Here is a 17918-nt window from a genome sequence, read left to right as displayed (position 1 = left end):
AAGATCCCGTCTTATTTTAATGGAAACACGGTATTAAGACATCTTCCCATCATGATTATGGAAATATTAAGATCAGCCTTATGTGCCACATTATTGTTTCTAAATATTTAATGGTCTCAATTCCCCAAATGTTCGGGTTTTCAAATCTCCTACTAGTGATAAATTCATTGGAATATCAGTAGCTATGTTTGCCACTCTCTAAATTGCTGAGCTGTCTCCATTGGAAAGCACAGGACGCATATTGGTCTACTAATTGGGATTAAGCACTGTGATCATATGAAGTATGTTATCTTGCCAATGACTTTCACTTCTGATCTTTTCTCCACCCAAATACAGTGTTACAGTCCCAGAATTTAGTACACCTTATATTTCAATGATCCTCAGCTTTTGTCTGATTCTCTGATCCTGGCCATCCAATCCTATTCTTAGACTATCTCCCATCTTTGAAGCAGAAATGGGTGAGTTTGGGTAGCTTATCTAGGAAGAGCCAAAAAGCTGAGATGGGCAACTTTCAATCTCCAGAGCTTGCTGAATCTTGACAGTAAAATTGCCAAAGTTCAATAATATCTTGCCCTCCCATGTTGAAATAAAAAATACACTGAAATAAAGAAAAACACCAATCACACCCACCCATACCATATTGCCTTATCATCCATTTCCCAAATAATAACTTTGTTAGAATATTCATGACTGGGAGAGACATGGTAACAAGGTCGGCCAATGAATAGGCATAGCAACTAAGTCAGCCAATGGGAGCTTAAACAGATCTGAGTCTGTGCTGAGAATTGTAACTGAAACTACTCTGTCTGCTCTGAACTCTGAAATGAAACTAACCATTCTCTCCTGTTTGTAACTTCTACCATGTTGAAAGAATCGACTATTGGTATTGTACATTTATTCATCTGTTATTATGTATATAAAGAAATTAATTAATTCAGCTGAATCAGTTATCTGTGTGTGCTTTCTGGATTTGATTTTTCTGCAACAAACTCTGATAAACTTGGCCACCAAAACGTTGTCCACTATTGACATACAAGCTGGCACCAGGATATAAAGCTGCAATCTGCCTGGCCCATTTTTGTAAGTCTGCAAATTTGAAGTCCCATGAAGATTCCAGAGAAGGAAACATACCCAATACCTTACACATGCCATTAATGCAGACGTCTCTGAAGCTGTTTCCTTCAAAGCAAGGTGTGCCATCAATTACAGCATCTAACATCTTCTCTGAAAAATTGTGGCTTGTAGGTCGGCATTGTAGCTCACATGGATTAACTAGGAGAAATCCCAAAAATTACATCAATAAAGCATATTTACAAGCCACATTGTAAGGCTTTAATGGTATCATGTTTCATTTGATATTAAAGATTCAAAGCTGTTTTTGTAAAAATTAGTACTTCAGAGCAGTAATGGTATGCGATTTTCTTCACTATCAGTTCAGTAGCGGGAGCGCTGAGTATCAAATTTGATGAGTTTTGAAGCAGTTGAGCACCGAGGTACCACTGTAATGGTATGTGAGGAAGACCTTGGGACTCAGTGGCAATTCCAACTGAAGACACAAGAGAGGGAGAATAGGCAGAGATGCTGCCAAGGGAGCTCTCACATGAGAGACAACATAGCTATCAGATAGACAGTGGGTGGGGCAAGAGAGTCAGGTTTATTTCACAAAACCAACAACTGGCATGAGTCATTTTACATAATGGAACTGCCATGCTGGTTCCTAAAACTGCCATAACAGCTGCTGATATTTACACATATTTGTAAATACCTTCCAAAATTATTTATTCTCAACTGCGTTTGTGGGCCAAAAACATTATTAGCAGGAAACCAGAACTGAGAATGTTAACTGTTACTGCTTAAATGTCTATACTTGGAAAATACAATAATTGACCAGTAGAAGTCATAAACTGTTTTTTTTTTTTTTCATTTTGTTACTGGACAGAAAGCATTAATTTTAGCTTAGCCACAACTTCAGCTTTTAGGCATTCAGGCGCTCCGCTGCAGGCATGTAATTTTCTTTTATCCTTCATATTCATTAATTTGCCTCCTACCCACATTTCTTTTCACTAACCCCTGTGTCGATATCTTTTTTTTTTTCTTTTCCTCTTCCTCTGAAGTCAGCAACCCAAAATACAGGAATGTACAGAGCATCTCAAAATACTGAAATTGCTCTCAGAATTATGTTCCTTTTTTTAGTAATAAAGCAAAGGAGAGGAAAAACTGCGGGCTTTGCTCAACCTAAGGAACAGGAAGAACTAAATAAATAAATAACCAAAATGGGTAAGATTTGACAAAGAGCTGCTCCAGAAAGGCATTTTAGACATTGGATCCAAGAATCTACTCCAGGAAGGAGTGGATTATTGGCTGGAAGGAGCAACTGCAACTGTAGTCCACTCTAAATTACAGAGAGTTCTCAACATACAACAGTTCATTTAGCAATTGTTCAAAGTTACACCGGCACTGAAAAAAATGACCTATGACCATTTTTCACACTGACAACCATTGCGGCATTTCTTGGTCACATGATCAAAATTCAGATGCATGGAAACTGACTCATATTTATGACGGTGGAAGAGTTCTGGGTTCACGTCATCCCCTTTTGCGAGCTTCGGACACGCAGAGTCGATGAGGAAGCCAGATTCCCTTAACAACCGTGTAACTGACTTAACAACTGCAGTGATTCATTTAACAACTGTGGCAAGAAAGATCGTAAAATGGGGCAAAACTCACTTAATAATTGTCTTGCTCAGCAACATAAATTTTGGGCTCAATTGAGGTTGCAAGTCAAGGACCACCTGTAATAGCGGTATCCTTCTCCTTAAGGAACCATTCTTTAAAAGGTAAAGGTCCCCTCACACATATGTGCTAGTCGTTCCTGACTCTAGGGGGCGGTGCTCATCTCCGTTTCAAAGCCAAAGAGCCAGTGCTGTCTGAAGACGTCTCCGTGGTCATGTGGCCGCCATGACTAAATGCTGAAGGTGCACGGAATGCTGTTACCTTCCCACCAAAGGTGGTCCCTATTTTTCTACTTGCATTTTTACGTGCTTTCAAACTGCTAGGTTGGCAGAAGCTGGGACAACTAATGGGAGCTCACTCCATTATGCGGCGCTAGAGATTCGAACCGCCAAACTGCCAATCTTTATGATCGACCAGCTCAGTGTCTTAGCCACCACATCGCTAACCATTCTTTAGTGCCAATATTTTTGTGGTATTTTCACAAACTGTGCCTGTATGGACAAGAAAGCACTCCTCTAAACGAAATCTAGATTGGTAACCAGATTATTATCCAGATTCTTAGCAGATTATTTTCCCTTCCCTTACCTGTATTCCCTTCCCTTACCTGTATTATAAACTGGAATCCATTGGTAGAATTCATTTTTGTAGGCAACTGTATCAAACTCACTGCACTGCATTTGACGAAAATTTGGTGTTGACTTTTGGCACCCTTTAACATTGCACATACGATAGTGCTTTCTCTCCCCAGTGCAATACTTCCCTCCAAACTGTGGCCTAAAAACGAAGAAGTCACTTTTAAAGAAAGAAATCAACCTTTTCCCCCCAATCCTTTCTTTCTCAAGAGGCAAATGTATACAGAACTCTTGCCTCTCATTTTATCCTCACAGCAACATTGTGAGGTAAATTCAGAAAAGAAATTACATTGAATAGGAAGTTAAACACGCTAGTCCCTAAAACTGCCATAAGAGCTGCTGGTATTTATACACATTTGAAAATATCTTCAAAAACTCTCACTTCTTGGGCTAATCTGACATGACCTTGGGCCAGTCACTCTCTCTCAGCCCAATTCTCCTCACAGGGTAGGAGGAGGAAGGTGTGTTGGATATGATTGCCACCTTCAGTTATTTGTAAAAATAATAAAGGTGGGAATAAATACCAATGAGTATGTACAAATGAATAAATACAAATATATGAATGAATAAATACAAATATAATAAAAATTAACAGAATCCAACTACTGTACCACACTGATGCTCTCTTTTCACAGCAGCAAATTACTTCCAAGAAATTTTCAGTTTCTGTTTGTTTCTTAGAATTGTATTTCGCCTTTTTTCCTAGGTATTTCCTCTCTAATTTTTTTCAGCAATATCCTGGGCTGATAGACAACGACCAGTTGAAATTCACCCAATTGGATTCCATGGCTGACAGAATGTATAAATCCTTTGAGAGCTTATCAAAATTGGCAAACTGTCTTGTATCTCTTCACACCAACTGTTCTATTATCTTTAATTAGACAATGAAGGCTTTTCAGAAAAATCTAATCAAGATAAGCAGACCTCTTTCTATTGAATACTATATTCTATTCTATCATCTCTCTCTCTCTCCTTTCTTTCTTTCTTTCTTTTTCTTTCCCTTCCAGATAGATAGATAGATAGATAGATAGATAGATATAGATAGATAGATAGATAGATATAGAGATAGATAGATAGATAGATAGATAGATAGATAGATAGATAGATAGATAGATAGATAGATAGATATTTTAGTGCCTTTGAGTCTCTCCTGGCAACTGCTTGTATAAGTCCTTTTGTCATTGCCTTTTCCTGGAGCTGAGAGAGAGTGACTGGCCCAAAGTCATCCCATTGGCATAATGCTTCTTGCAGGACTAAAACTCAGAATCTCCCAGATCTGGCACTTTTAACCATGATATGGGCTGTTTCCATTCCATTGGAAGTAAGGTGTTAGAAGCTACATGCAGTGGTAGATTGGTCAAAGTCCCAAATGACCAGCCCTTCTATTTCTTCTCCCTCTATATTTCTACTTTCTCCCCTTTTTTCCCCTCCATGCTGAGAAAAAAACTAACTAACTCGTGCAAAAGGCTAGAGTTACTGTATGAAACCTTGGAAAAGAATCTGTATAGAAGGGGTGTCAAACTCACGCCACCACGGTGGCGTCATATGACATAGCGGGACTCCCCCCCCCTTTTGCTAAACCAGGTGTGGCCAGCACATGATGCATCTGGCCCACAGCCCACGAGTTTGACAGCCCTGCTCTATAGAGACCACTGCAAGGACAGGAAATGCCACCCTTCAATGCAGCCATTCTTTAAGTACTCGGGCCCAGACTGTTAAGTTATAAGGAGATTGAAACCTTCAATGTTCTTACTCTGGGTTATTGCAGTCTCTTTCAGCTGCCTGTATGCCAGCTCCACATGTCCGAGTACAGTGGGACCAGGGTGACCAGGATCCCCATGCGCCATTAATTGCTTCAGGACTCTTGCCCACCGTTATGCATTCACCTGAGAAGCACCACTGAATAATAAAGCAGCAAATGCAATTGGTCAGGAGGGAAAAAGTTTGGCATGAAAATACATGTCTACCACAGCAGCTCTTTGGTAAGTGGCATAAGAGAATACATTTTTCATTGAAAGCTGAGCTTGATCCCAACAATTTACATGCAACTGAAGAGGTGTGAGGTGTGCCATGCTGATCCAGAGGAATTGCTGCCTAAACAGATGGGGAAAGGATTATGGAACCTTTCTTGTGCCTATTGGTTTCCTCCCTCTAGCTCATAGCAGATTGGATGATGGAGAGGGACGCAGTCAAAGTTAGGGATTTGGAAAAAAAAGGGAGATCCAGTTACAGACTTCGCATAATCCATTGGATAAAGTATATAGAGTGGTTAGGACATGCCTTTTGTGGCCAGAAAATTTTGGAGAAGTTACATTATTCAACAATTTGTTTAGTTGTAACTCATCCAAAGTGCTTTTTTCAAGGGGCAACCAGACTTTCTGGCCCAGTTGCCTCTTGAAAAAAAAACACCTTTGGGACAACCTTGACCGGGATGACTGAGAATCTTCATAGACAGTTGCAACTCACAGTTAGCAGGAGCCTTTCCTTCTTCCCTCCCTCCCCTCCCTTGGGTAATTCAAATTCCTTCCTTCCTTCTTAAGTCAAATTCCTTCCTCCCTACCTCACCTCACCTCCCTTGGGTAAGTCAAATTCCTTCCTTCCTTCCTTCCTTTCTATCTCACTTCACCTCCCTTGGATAAATCAAATTCCTCCCTTCCTCCCTCCCCTCCCCTCACTTCACCTCCCTTGGGTAAGTCAAATTCCTTCCTTCCTTCCTTCCTATCTCACCCCACTTCCCTTCGGTAAAACAAACTCCTCCCTTCCTCCCCTCCCCTCCTTCCTATCTCACCTCACTTCCCTTGGGTAAATCAAATTCCTCCCTCCCCTCACTTCACCCCCCTTGGCTGTCAAATTTCTTCCTCCCTCCCTCACCTTCCCTCCCTTAGGTAAATCAAATTGCTTCCTTCCTTCTCCCTCCCTACCTCACCTTCCTTGAGTAAGTCAAATTCTTTCCTTGCTTCCTTCCTCCCTCTCTCCCTCCCTTTCCTTCCTTCTTTCCTACCTCACCTCATCTCCACCTACCTTGGCTAAGTCAAATTCCTTCATTCCTCCCTCTCCTCCCCTCCCCTGGGTAAGTCAAAATCCTTCCTAAGTCAAATTCCTTCCTTCCTTCTTTCCTCCCTTCCTCCCTTCCTTCCTTCCTCCCTCCCTCCCTCCCTCACCTCACCTCCCTCGGGTAAGTCAATTCCTTCCTTCCTTCTTTCCTTCCTTCCAAAATGTCCTCTGAAAAGTTCAGCCCTGTTCCCAAAGAGTACTCAAGCTTTTTGCAACTGTTAAAAGTTCGTGTAATTCTATTCTTCAGTACAAGATGAATTGATTTAATTTTAAAAAGAAAATGTTCTCAAATGTAACCCGCCAAACTGCATATGTGCACATGAGTCTCTCCTAACTTGCTGTTCTTCTGATGTGATAGAATTACCCTGGCTGTGGCTGCTTGAAAATTTGAATGCATCTGAAAGACATCTTGAATAAATAACTTCACTCATTATAAAATGAAGGCATCGCTTGGCATAAAGATATTTCAGCATCTGTTGACTCTGAACAAATCAAAGTTCCTGTGGAAGACCTATTTAATATTTTATGTGAACAGTTCCATAGACACAAAGTATTAAAATTCATCTGCTCAGGCATAAAACACACTTGGATCTTCCAGAGATAGGGGAGAATCAGTTATTGCAATAAAAGGACGAACTAGGGAAAAAATTAGAAAAGGCAAACAAAAGAACACTCAGTACGTGGGAGAACAAAACATTTATACGGCAGAAATCTTTCTGCATTTGACACAAATAAATGCCCGGAATGGAAGCGAGATTCTGCAAACTTTTTCATTGAGCTGTCACTGCTACCAAGCCATATCAAAAACACACTGAAACAGTAAGCAATTTATATTCCTACAGGACAAGAGGATCTGGCATCGATTTGAAAAGAGAGCAAAAGGTTTTGCTTCACCGGTGAAGAAAATGACAATACTCAGATGGGGATCAAGATTTCAGATTGAACTCACAAGAGAAATATTGTTGGGAGAAATGCTGAGCAAAAGCAAAGTTTAGAGGCAGGAAAAGAAAATGTTGCGTAAGAGGTTTGAATTCTCGCAGCACTAATAAAACCAGACAGGGATCCAGTTACCTTTTCCATTTTTGTCTTCTCCATCTTATCATAGAATAGAGTTGGAAGAGACCTTGGAGGTCTTCTAGTCTAACCCTCTGCATAGGCAGGAAACCCTACACCACTTCAGACAAATGGCTATCCAACATCTTCTTAAAAACATCCAGTGTTGGAGCATTCACAACTTCTGGAGGCAAGTTGTTCCACTGATTAATTGTTCTGCCAGGAAATTTCTCCTAGTTCTAAGTTGCTTCTCTCCTTGATTAGTTTCCATCCATTACTTCTTGTTCTACCCTCAAGTGCCTTGAAAATAGTTTGACTCCCTCTTCTTTGTGGCAACCCCTGAGATATTGGAAGACTCCTATCATGTCTCCCCTAGTCCTTCTTTCTATTAAACTAGACATACCCAGTTCCTGCAACCGTTTTTCATATGTTTTAGTCTCCAGTTCCCTAATCATCTTTGTTGCTCTTCTCTGCACTCTTTCTAGAGTCCCCACATCTTTTCTACATCGTGGCGACCAAAACTGAATGCAGTTTTGTTTTATTTCCCTTGGACACACTGCAGATAGGAAATAATGTGTTGGAGCATTCACAACTTCTGGAGCTAAGTTGTTACACTGATTAATTGTTCTGACTGTCAGGAAATTTCTCCTTAGTTCTAGGTTGCTTCTCTCCTTGGTTAGTTTCCACCCATTGCTTCTTGTCCTGCCCTCAGGTGCTTTGGAGTAGAGCTTGACTCCCTCATCACCTTATTCTCCCCACATCTTGTCCCATCTGCTGCGGCATCCAGTTTGGAACGGCAAGAACCCTTCACAAAGCACCACAAGGTCTGGCAAATATTCTGAAAGAACAATAATTTGAAATGTAATAATAACACACTTCAATAAACACTTTATGGAACGTTAGAATACTGAGAAATACATTTGATAAATATAGGAACAAAGAACAGTGAAGCAGGATGGCACCAAGTGTTCTTCCCTTGTTAACTGGGTCAAAAAAGTCACAATGACAGGTGTGATTGTATACTCCAAGCCCTGCCCCTTTATTGCCACATGTGCAATAAACATTAAAAAGGGCTTTGATTGTGCAATCGTAGTCACCATTTTGACTTTTTTGAAGAGATCTTGGTTCACCCAGGAGTTGCACAGGATACAATCATTTCTTAACCTTAGTCATTTGGCCGATCTATTAAATGAGTAACAGAATAAACTCCCAGGAGAAAAACATTGCATTTTGTTCCAATCCTATATTCATTCCTTGTTGAGCAGCAAACACAGTCTCTTGAACTCTGGGGAATCTAGAAAGGTCCAGGAAGGTATTTACATCTCACTAATGGATCGGGGAGGGGGGGGGAGCAAATATTTCTCATCCCATTAAATCACTGAATCTAGGCTAAGCAGAATGGAAAATAGGTGGCATTCCTGCCTGAAGATTTTACATCAGTTTGAAAGGAATCTGGAACGACACGTTCCAACAATAACAACAAGTATTGTAGCTAAAACAAATTTAAGCTAGAATTTTGTTTGCTTGTTTTGAAATGCTGTGCTTGTTTCCTTAGTGAAGGAAATCCTTGTCTCACCTACACCCTCCACTCCTAATTCCAGGCCCTGACCTGTAAGAGAAATGTGATGGTTTGTCCTCTCTCAAAGTAGGCTAGTCAAAAACAGCAGGCACGGAATTTTTATCTTTTCTTCAACATAGTCATCAAGATACTAGATTCCTCCCTTTTTGTTGTTGTTAGTTGTGAAGTCGTGTCTGACCCATCGCGATCCCATGGACAACATTCCTCCAGGCCTTCCTGTCCTCTACCATCCTCTGGAGTCCATTTAAGCTCACGCCGACTGTTCGGTAACTCCATCCAGCCACCTCATTCTCTGTCGTCCTCTTCTTCTTTTGCCCTCAATCTTTCCCAGCATTAGGCTCTTCTCCTGTGAGTCCCTCCTTCTCATTAGGTGGCCAAAGTATTTGAGTTTCACCTTCAGGATCTGGCCTTCTAAAGAGCAGTCAGGGTTGATCTCCTCCAGGACTGACAGGTTTATCGCCTTGCAGTCCAAATGGCTTGCAGGAGTTTTCTCCAGCACCATAGTCCAAAGGCCTCCATTCTTTGGCACTCAGCCTTTCTTATGGTCCAACTTTCACAGCCATACATTGCAACTGAGAAAACCATAGCCTTGACTATACACACTTTAGTTAGCAGGGTGATGTCTCTACTTTTTAGTATACTGTCTAGACCTCAGCTAATTGTGGTATAATAATACAGTATGACAGACCTCATCTCTACTGAAATAAGATGAAATAGAAAAGAATTGATACTAGCCTATTTCAATTGCTATCAATCACTTTCTAATAAATGTTATATTACATACATATAAACAAAACATCTTGAAATAGAAATTGCTGATCCTATGTCAGTAATTTCTACTATCAAAATGTTTTGTTTTCCACTGTGCACACAAATGTTAAGAATTCTTTGCTCATTGCACAGTTGTTGTTACTTTGTTGTTTATTTAGTTCTAATATTTTGCCAAGTTGAGGAAATTGCTTTCTGCCTTCACTAATCTGCTATGCTGATTTATTAAGCATCTTTCACACAAAATAACTATTTCCTGTATATTCTAAAGTAGTTTCAGATTTTAGAACTGTGTGAATAAATCACACCTAATAATAACATTAATAAATATGTCTTCCACTGGGTTTTAATTTTGGTTTGATGCTTTTCTATTATTGCAGAACAGCACAGAAAATCTCTTGTAGGAAGCAAATGATTACAAATGGCAAACAAGTTTTCCTGAGTGAGTCACCCTTGTCATTTCCCATTTAGGCTACAGCAATGTTCGCCTGTGAATTCTGGCAGTTGAAGTCTTCACATTTTAATGTTGCTGAGGCTGAGAAACAGACTTGCAGATTAACAGAGTAGGAAGGGGCCTTGTAGGTCATCTAGTGCCTCCTGTCCAAGCAGGACACCCTACACCATTTCTGACAAATGGTATTCCAATATCTTCTTGAAAACCTCCAGTGATGAGGTTCCCGCAACTTCTGAAGGCAAGCTGCTCCATTGGTTGATTGTTCTCACTGTCAGAAAATTTCTCCTTATTTCTAGGTTGAATCTCTCCTTGTTCAGTTTCCATCCATTATTCCTTGTCTGGCCTTCAGGTGCTTTGGAAAATAGCTTGAACCCTTCTTCTCTGTGGAAGCCCCTCAAATATTGGAACACTGCTATGATGTCTCCCCTGGTCCTTCTCTTCACTGGACTAGCCATGCCCAGTTCCTGTAGCCATTCTTCATATGTTTTAGTCTCCAGTCCCCTAATCATCCTGGTTGCTCTTCTCTACACTTTTTCTAGAGTCTCAACATCTTTTTTATAATGTGGTGACCAAAATTGGATGCAGTATTCTAGGTGTGGTCTTACTAAGGCTTTATAGAGTGGTATTAGTACCTCATTTGATCTTGATTGTATCCCTCTGTTAATGCAATTTAGGACTGCATTGGCTTTTTTGGCTGCCACCACACACTATTGGCTCATATTTAATTGGCAGTGACCCACCTACTTACCCTCAATCTTGGTACTACCTTATTACATCACTGCTGTTGGACCTGACCTGGAGACTAGTGTATTGCAAGTACAATTCAATTTTGTCGTAGCCTAGCTGCTATCTTCAAAGACCTATATGACTCAAGACCCGGATTTCTAAGAGACCATCTTTTCCAAATAGCCTCTGCCCATCCAATCCAGATGGCCATATAGCACTAACTAATGGCTCCCACCACCAGCAAATGTGGTGGGAGAGAGCCCAACGTTGGGCATTCTTGGGGACAGACCCACTCCTGAGACAAGAATGGTTACTATTCTCCTCCCTTTGACTCTTATAGAAGGCCTTTGGGGACAAACTCAAGAGCCATAGTCATCCCCTTGTGTGGAGATATGCATGTGGGCGTGTGTTTACAGTTGTAAAGGGCAATAGGAGTAATGTTATGGACCAGAGGAAGAGCTGCAACCAAGAGAACAGTTAGATAAAAGAAATCTGAATCTGGGACAAAAGTATAATTTGAGTAAGTGTCTCAGATATGACCTTCTCTGGATCTCATGAAGATAAAGATAAATGCAGGGAGGAAGAACATTCAGACTTTGAAGATTATGTCACAATAACCTTTTAATAAAGTAATATTAACATTTTTTTCCTCTCATTTATAACTCTGGTGACCTAGTCTTGGAAGGGCTGACATTGGTACGTAAAGATAGTATATTTTTCTTATTATTTAATAGTAGGATTTTGGAATGTCATATCACTTAATGGAAGCTTTAACATGTAATTTTATTTTATTGCTATTATATTACCAGCAGAGCTATTCCGTACAGCTGGAGTGTGTGAGGAAATAAGGCAGTAGCTAAAAGGCACAAAGAAACAGATAATGTAATTGTCACAGCCAGTTTTGTACTGCAGTCTGTGACATCAAGGGAATGCTTTCCATGACTTGAGGCTAACATTTCAAGTCAGTAGGGTTAATGGGAAAATCCCCCATCAGCTGGCTGTCAGCTCAAGGCTCAGAATCACATTTGGAGCTAAATGCACCGAAAAACTCTAGGCAGAAAACAAATGTCCTCTTTTCATTTTTTCCTCATATGCCTTTTTCTAGTTTTTTTTAAATTATCCGAAAAGATTGGTGAGAAAAGATTTTGAAATATTTTCCAATACACTCATTTTACATGATGGTTAAATAGTTGAGATTTGAACTAAATCAAACTCCACCTGGACGTATATAATCGAACACGTGAAAAGGTAGAAGCACAGGTAGTCCTTGACTTACAAGAGTTCATTTAGTGACCATTCAAAGTTACAACGGCTTGTGACTCATGGTGATCAAAACTGGATGCAGTATTCCAAGTGTGGCCTTACCAAGGCATTATACAGAGGTATTAACACTTCACATGATCTTGATTCTAACCCTCTGTTCATGCAGCCTAGAACTGTGTTGGCTTTTTTGGCTGCTGCTGAACACTGCTGGCTCATATTCTTTAGCGCTAAGCATGGTTGGTCTGGTTGTTTTGAAAGCACTCCCTCTGCCTTTTAACTTTTCAACTGCTCCATTTTAAATTTTGTTTTAATTCTGTATTTAACTTTGTTTTTAATTACACAATTTTTATATGATTGTATGGTTTTATTGCAAACCAGAGTCACGCAGGTGAGAGGTATAGGTATAGAGATTTGCCAAATCTATAACGTAAGAATAAAATATGATCATTCCTGTTTTGTTTTAAACGACAAGCCGCATCAATATTGGATACATGAACTTACGTCCACTTGATCGCAGAACGTTGCATTGGGTCCATACTGTAACTGACACTGGTGATGAACATCATAAATGACTCCAGGTGCAATGAATGGTGGCTTTAGATCTTCCTTCTTGGGAACATCATCCAGGCAAAAGCCCCATCCGTGGCTGCAATGGACATCTAGGATTAATTCTTCACAAATTATGAGGGCAGAAGGGAGCGTTCAGTATTATTATGGGGCAACCAGGGGTGGGTTGCTCCCAGCATTACTGCCGGTTTGATGTGCGCAAAAATTTTGCGCGCAAGTACTTGCTTTGCTCTGCACATGTGCACATTTGCACAAAACTAGGTCTGTGCATGCGCAAAACATTAAAAAAAGAAAAAAAATTAAATGTGTGCAATTACAATTGTTCTGCGCATGCGCAGAACCAAAAATCAAGATGGCAGCCCTGTAGGAGAACCGGTTCAGGGGCGTGGCAGGCCTGGGTCACTGCCGGTTCCAGCAACCCAGGCCGCCAAACCACTACTGGTTCAGCCAAACTGGTAGGAACCCACCTCTGGGGGCACCTATAGTAAAATACTGTCATCTTTCAAGGAAGGACAGAAATACCAACCACTCCCTAACTTCTATGTCAACCACTGATTTGGTTCCTTGTAAATGTCTTGTGTTACAAGTTGCACACCTACTAGAAGTAGGAAGTAGTTGATTGAATGGTGATCCAGTGGCACCTGCGAGGAAAAAGGTGGCTCTGTACTTACAATAAAAATAATAAAATGGAGATATTGATGATGGAGGAATCCTTCCAAGCCAGACTGTCCATGATGGCTCTTGTAATCCCTTACTGCAAAAAAATATTCTATGCAACAACATGTAGGAGGTGAAGAGACTGTTCTGTTCAGTGCTGGTCAGGCAACAGCTTCATCAGAGCATCCTGTTTTGATCAGTTCACTTTCTAATAAGCTAATGACATGATTCAGAGTATGATGATTTGATTTAAGAGGCAAGTCATGTGAAGAAATGTTGATCTTGGAATATTTTGTTTAAAGCAGTAGATGAAACTCCAAGCCCTCTTTTGTGGCCTCCCTATTGTCCCAAGTGCACATCAGCAAAATTCAATGTCAATTAAAATCAGGCTCTTGTAAATTAATCTTGACTTCTGGTGACCTATGGACACATCCACATGTTTTCCTGATAACAGGATGGAAATATTTTTCCTTTGCTCTTTTTTTAGAATGTTTTTTAAATTACCTAGCCTTGCCTATAGCCCTCAGACGAACATCGCTTCCTGTTGTGGCCCAGTAGGAGCCATTGGAGCTGCCACCAGACTCTGACAGCGAGGGGCCCTATGAGTCAACTCTAGAGGATGTGGAGGACCCTGGACAGGGTTCCAACTCCGAACAGGGCACAGAAAGGCTGGTTGGCCACCAGGAGGCACCTGAGCCTTGGACCAGTGGGGAGGAGACAAGGGAGAGTGAGCTGCATGCCAGCAGTGAGTTGTTCCTGGATGCATGGCACCAAAGAGCTACTAGGCGTCAGGAACAGATACTCAGTTACAGGAGGTAATTGCACTCAGCTGGTGGTCATTAGGCTCCTCTCCAGACTATAAAAAGACTACTTGTGCACATGCCTCTCTTGCAGAAGTCAATGCAGGAACGAATGTTGGAGAACATTACTGTGAGCTTGGCAGACTGGATTGCTGCCAAGCCTTATCTGTGCTGGACTGCTGCCCAAGCTTGTCTGTGCCGGTTTGATGCCAAGGACCTGTCTGTCTGTTAGTTAAATGCCGTAACTTATCTTTGGCTCGGAGTGTGTGTTGGTGTGGGACGAGGGGGGTCAGAACACCTTCCATATATGAAGACTGTTTAACTCTACTTAGCTATTTTGAGTTTAACCATGATTGGCCAGCTCTTGCCCTTGCCATATAAGCAGTCAGGTAACAATAGCACAAATGTCCACCTATTGGGTGTGGACAGTTAAGTAAAATATTAAATGTAATAAAAGTCTCCACAAGCTAATACATTTTCAGAGTGGGGAAAATCATCTAAAAAGGATGAAGAGGGAAAAGTCCTAATAATTGTGTTGTTATTTCACTGCCTGCTATGTGGAGTTATTGATAGCAATAGCTATAGCACTAAGACTTATATACCGCTTCCCAGTGCTTTTACAGCCCTCTCTGATTTACAGAGTCAGCCTATTTCCCTCAACAATCTGGGTCCTCATTTCACCCACCTCGGAAGGATGGAAGGCTGAGTCAAACTTGAGCCAGTGAGATTTGAACTGCCAAACTGCAGCTAGCAGTCAGCTGAAGTAGCCTGCAGTACTGCACTCTAACCACTGCGCCACCTCGGCTCTTCAATAACTACAATAAGATTTATAGTTCATCACTTGTCAATAAGCAAGATAGACCTTCATTGTTCCAGGATCTAATCTAACAGAGTGTTAAATTGCATCAGTGAAAATGGCACGGACTGTGTTTCCCTATTCCTGCTGCAGCCCTATAAGAATTCTCAGAATGTCTTCCAGTGCATCACCCAAGATGTTTGGCAGATGATTTAGGAACTACAGTGGGAAGATAGGAAGAATTTATGAAGTTAGAAGTCCACTAATGTGATCTTGGATGTCATATACCTAAGAAAAGCATGGCGTTTGCCATTTAGGTGGCTTCACCTAGCAAGACTATTTTGAAATTAAAATGGGATATTGCAGGGGAAATTAATTTTGCACATGAAATATCCTATCATGAAATAGTCTATTCTATAGCAGAGAGTACAGCTGGGTTAGGTTTTTATCCAAAATAAGACAGGTAGGATTAATCAACAAAGGGAGCATTCCAATTACAATTATAGTAGTTTTCCATCAATAATCATTGAATAGTGATTATTCAGTTAGTAAAAGTAAAGATTCCCCTTGCACATATGTGCTAGTTGTTCCTGACTCTAGGGGGCAGTGCTCATCTCCGTTTCAAAGCTGAAGAGTCAGCACTATCTGAAGACGTCTCTGTGGGTCATGTGGCCGGCACAACTAAACAGAACCCTTTTACTTTCCCATCAAAGGTGGTTCCTATTTTTCTACTTGCATTTTTTACATGCTTTCAAACTGCTAGGTTGGTGAAAGCTGGGACAAGTAACGGGAGCTCACTCCATTACAAGGCATTAGGGATTCGAACTGCCGAGCTGCCAACCTTTCTGATCGACAAGCTCAGCGTTTATCAACAGTGATAAAGAAGTAATGTTATCAATCCTCACATTTATGACTTTCATAGGACTGTAAAAGAAAGGAAAGTCGAAGTAAGATAATAAGCGCAGTCACTGTTTCGTTTAGCAACTTCTTTGCTTAACAACCAAGTTGCTTGTTCCAACTGTGATCCCGAAATCAGGATTACCTGTAATGATTTACAGTATATTCAAGGTAATACAGTATGTATAATATCCAATCATCACTGAGACAATGCAAAGCCTGACTTGAGTACTGTTATGTCAGCACAAGATTTATGATATAACTCTAGAAAAATCCTCCCGGGCTCCTAAAATTATATTTGTGGATCTATCTTCATCCATCTGTAAGCCTTTAGTCCAATATATGAGTACCAAGGTAGCTGCAAGATGCTTAGAGCAATTTCCATTTTTCAAATTGTCACTTTGACTTACTCTAAGAACCGGGTGATGTATTCCTTGCTGCATCGTGACCAAGTGAGTGGTGTGGGATCATACTGTAGCTGCCGAGACATAATGTATGGCCGTCTTCCCACTGGTTCACAGTCATTTTCTTTTCCATCATGCTGGACGCCAAAACTGAATGGAAGGAAACCCAAGGAATAAATAAATCTCAAAACACAAAGTTCTACCACAGAAGCCTAGAAGATAGGCTCAAGATCCAGATGGATCTTGACAGACCAGAACACTGGGCCCTATCTAACAAAATGAAATTCCATGTAGAGAAAAATAGAGTCTTACACTTAGACAAGAAAAACCAAAAGTACACATATAAACTGTAACTGTAAGAGGGATCTTGGAGTCCTAGTGGACAACCGGTTAAATATGAGCCAGCAGTGTGCAGCAACTGCCAAAAAAGCCAATACACTCCTAAATTGCATTAACAGAGGGATACAATCAAGGTCAAGTGAAGTACTAATACCACTCTATAAAGCCTTAGTAAGACCACACCTAGAATACTGCATTTTGTCACCACAGTATAAAAAAGATGTTGAGATTCTAGAAAAAATGCAGAGTAGAGCAACCAGGATGATTAGGGGACTGGAGACTAAAACATATGAAGAATGGCTACAGGAACTGGGCATGGCTAGTCCAGTGAAGAGAAGGACCAAGATTCAAGATTCAAGATTTAATTTATTTGTATGCCGCCCTTCTCCGGGAGGGACTCAGGGCAGCGAACAACTCCAAAAGGGAAAGGGGATACAAACACAATACACGTAATTAAAATACACAAGAGTCATACAGCCATACAAGTCGAGAGGGGAGGGGAACTCCAGAGATTATCGGTCAGTGCGACCAAAGCGGTTTCCGTGCTGTAGCCAGGCCTGAATCCCGACTGAAAGGCGTCCAGATAATCGGCTTCCTCCAAGGACCGTCGGAGTTGAGAGGCTACCACTTTCTCAACAACCTTCCCAATGAAAGGGAGGTTGGAGACTGGCCGGTAGTTGTTCAAACTAGCTGGGTCCAACGATGGCTTCTTCAGGAGGGGTCTCACCACCGCTATCTTCAGTGCCGGTGGGAAGAAGCCCTCCCGAAGAGAAGCACTCACCATCGCCTGGATCCAGCTCCGCGTCACCTCCTTGCTGTTCGCGACCAGCCAGGAGGGACACAGGTCCAGTACACAAGTGGCAGTACTCACCGCTCCGATGGCCTTGTCCACTTCATCAGGAGCAACAGGTTGAAAGTCAGTCCAGAGATGCTGTTCAAGACCTTCCCCCGGTACCCCCGGGGTACCAGGGGAGACATCATAGCAATGTTCCAATATTTGAGGGGCTTCCACAGAGAAGAAGGGTTCAAGCTATTTTCCAAAGCACCTGAAGGCCAGACAAGGAATAATGGATGGAAACTGACCAAGGAGAGATTCAACCTAGAAATAAGGAGGAACTTTCTGACAGTGAGAACAATCAACCAATGGAGCAGCTTGCCTTCAGAAGTTGCGGGAGCCTCATCACTGGAGGCTTTCA

The 17918-nt window shown here is 41.3% G+C and overlaps 1 protein-coding gene across 1 annotated transcript in view; it reads right to left on the bottom strand.

Moving 5' to 3' along the window:
• ADAMTS12 (ADAM metallopeptidase with thrombospondin type 1 motif 12) overlaps window positions 1-17918 on the bottom strand; it is a 202623-nt gene that overhangs the window by 62865 nt on the left and 121840 nt on the right. The window contains exons 8-13 of the mRNA XM_032213898.1: window positions 16390-16533; window positions 12764-12908; window positions 8218-8310; window positions 5119-5264; window positions 3338-3507; window positions 1139-1272 (exon numbers count right to left, since the gene is read on the bottom strand). Coding sequence (XP_032069789.1) covers window positions 1139-1272; window positions 3338-3507; window positions 5119-5264; window positions 8218-8310; window positions 12764-12908; window positions 16390-16533 — 832 coding nt within the window. The remainder of the gene's footprint in view (window positions 1-1138; window positions 1273-3337; window positions 3508-5118; window positions 5265-8217; window positions 8311-12763; window positions 12909-16389; window positions 16534-17918) is intronic.

This window comes from Thamnophis elegans, chromosome 3 (assembly GCF_009769535.1).
Source record: "Thamnophis elegans isolate rThaEle1 chromosome 3, rThaEle1.pri, whole genome shotgun sequence".
Taxonomy (NCBI): Eukaryota; Metazoa; Chordata; class Lepidosauria; order Squamata; family Colubridae; genus Thamnophis; species Thamnophis elegans.
This window is presented reverse-complemented; position numbering and strand designations above follow the sequence as displayed.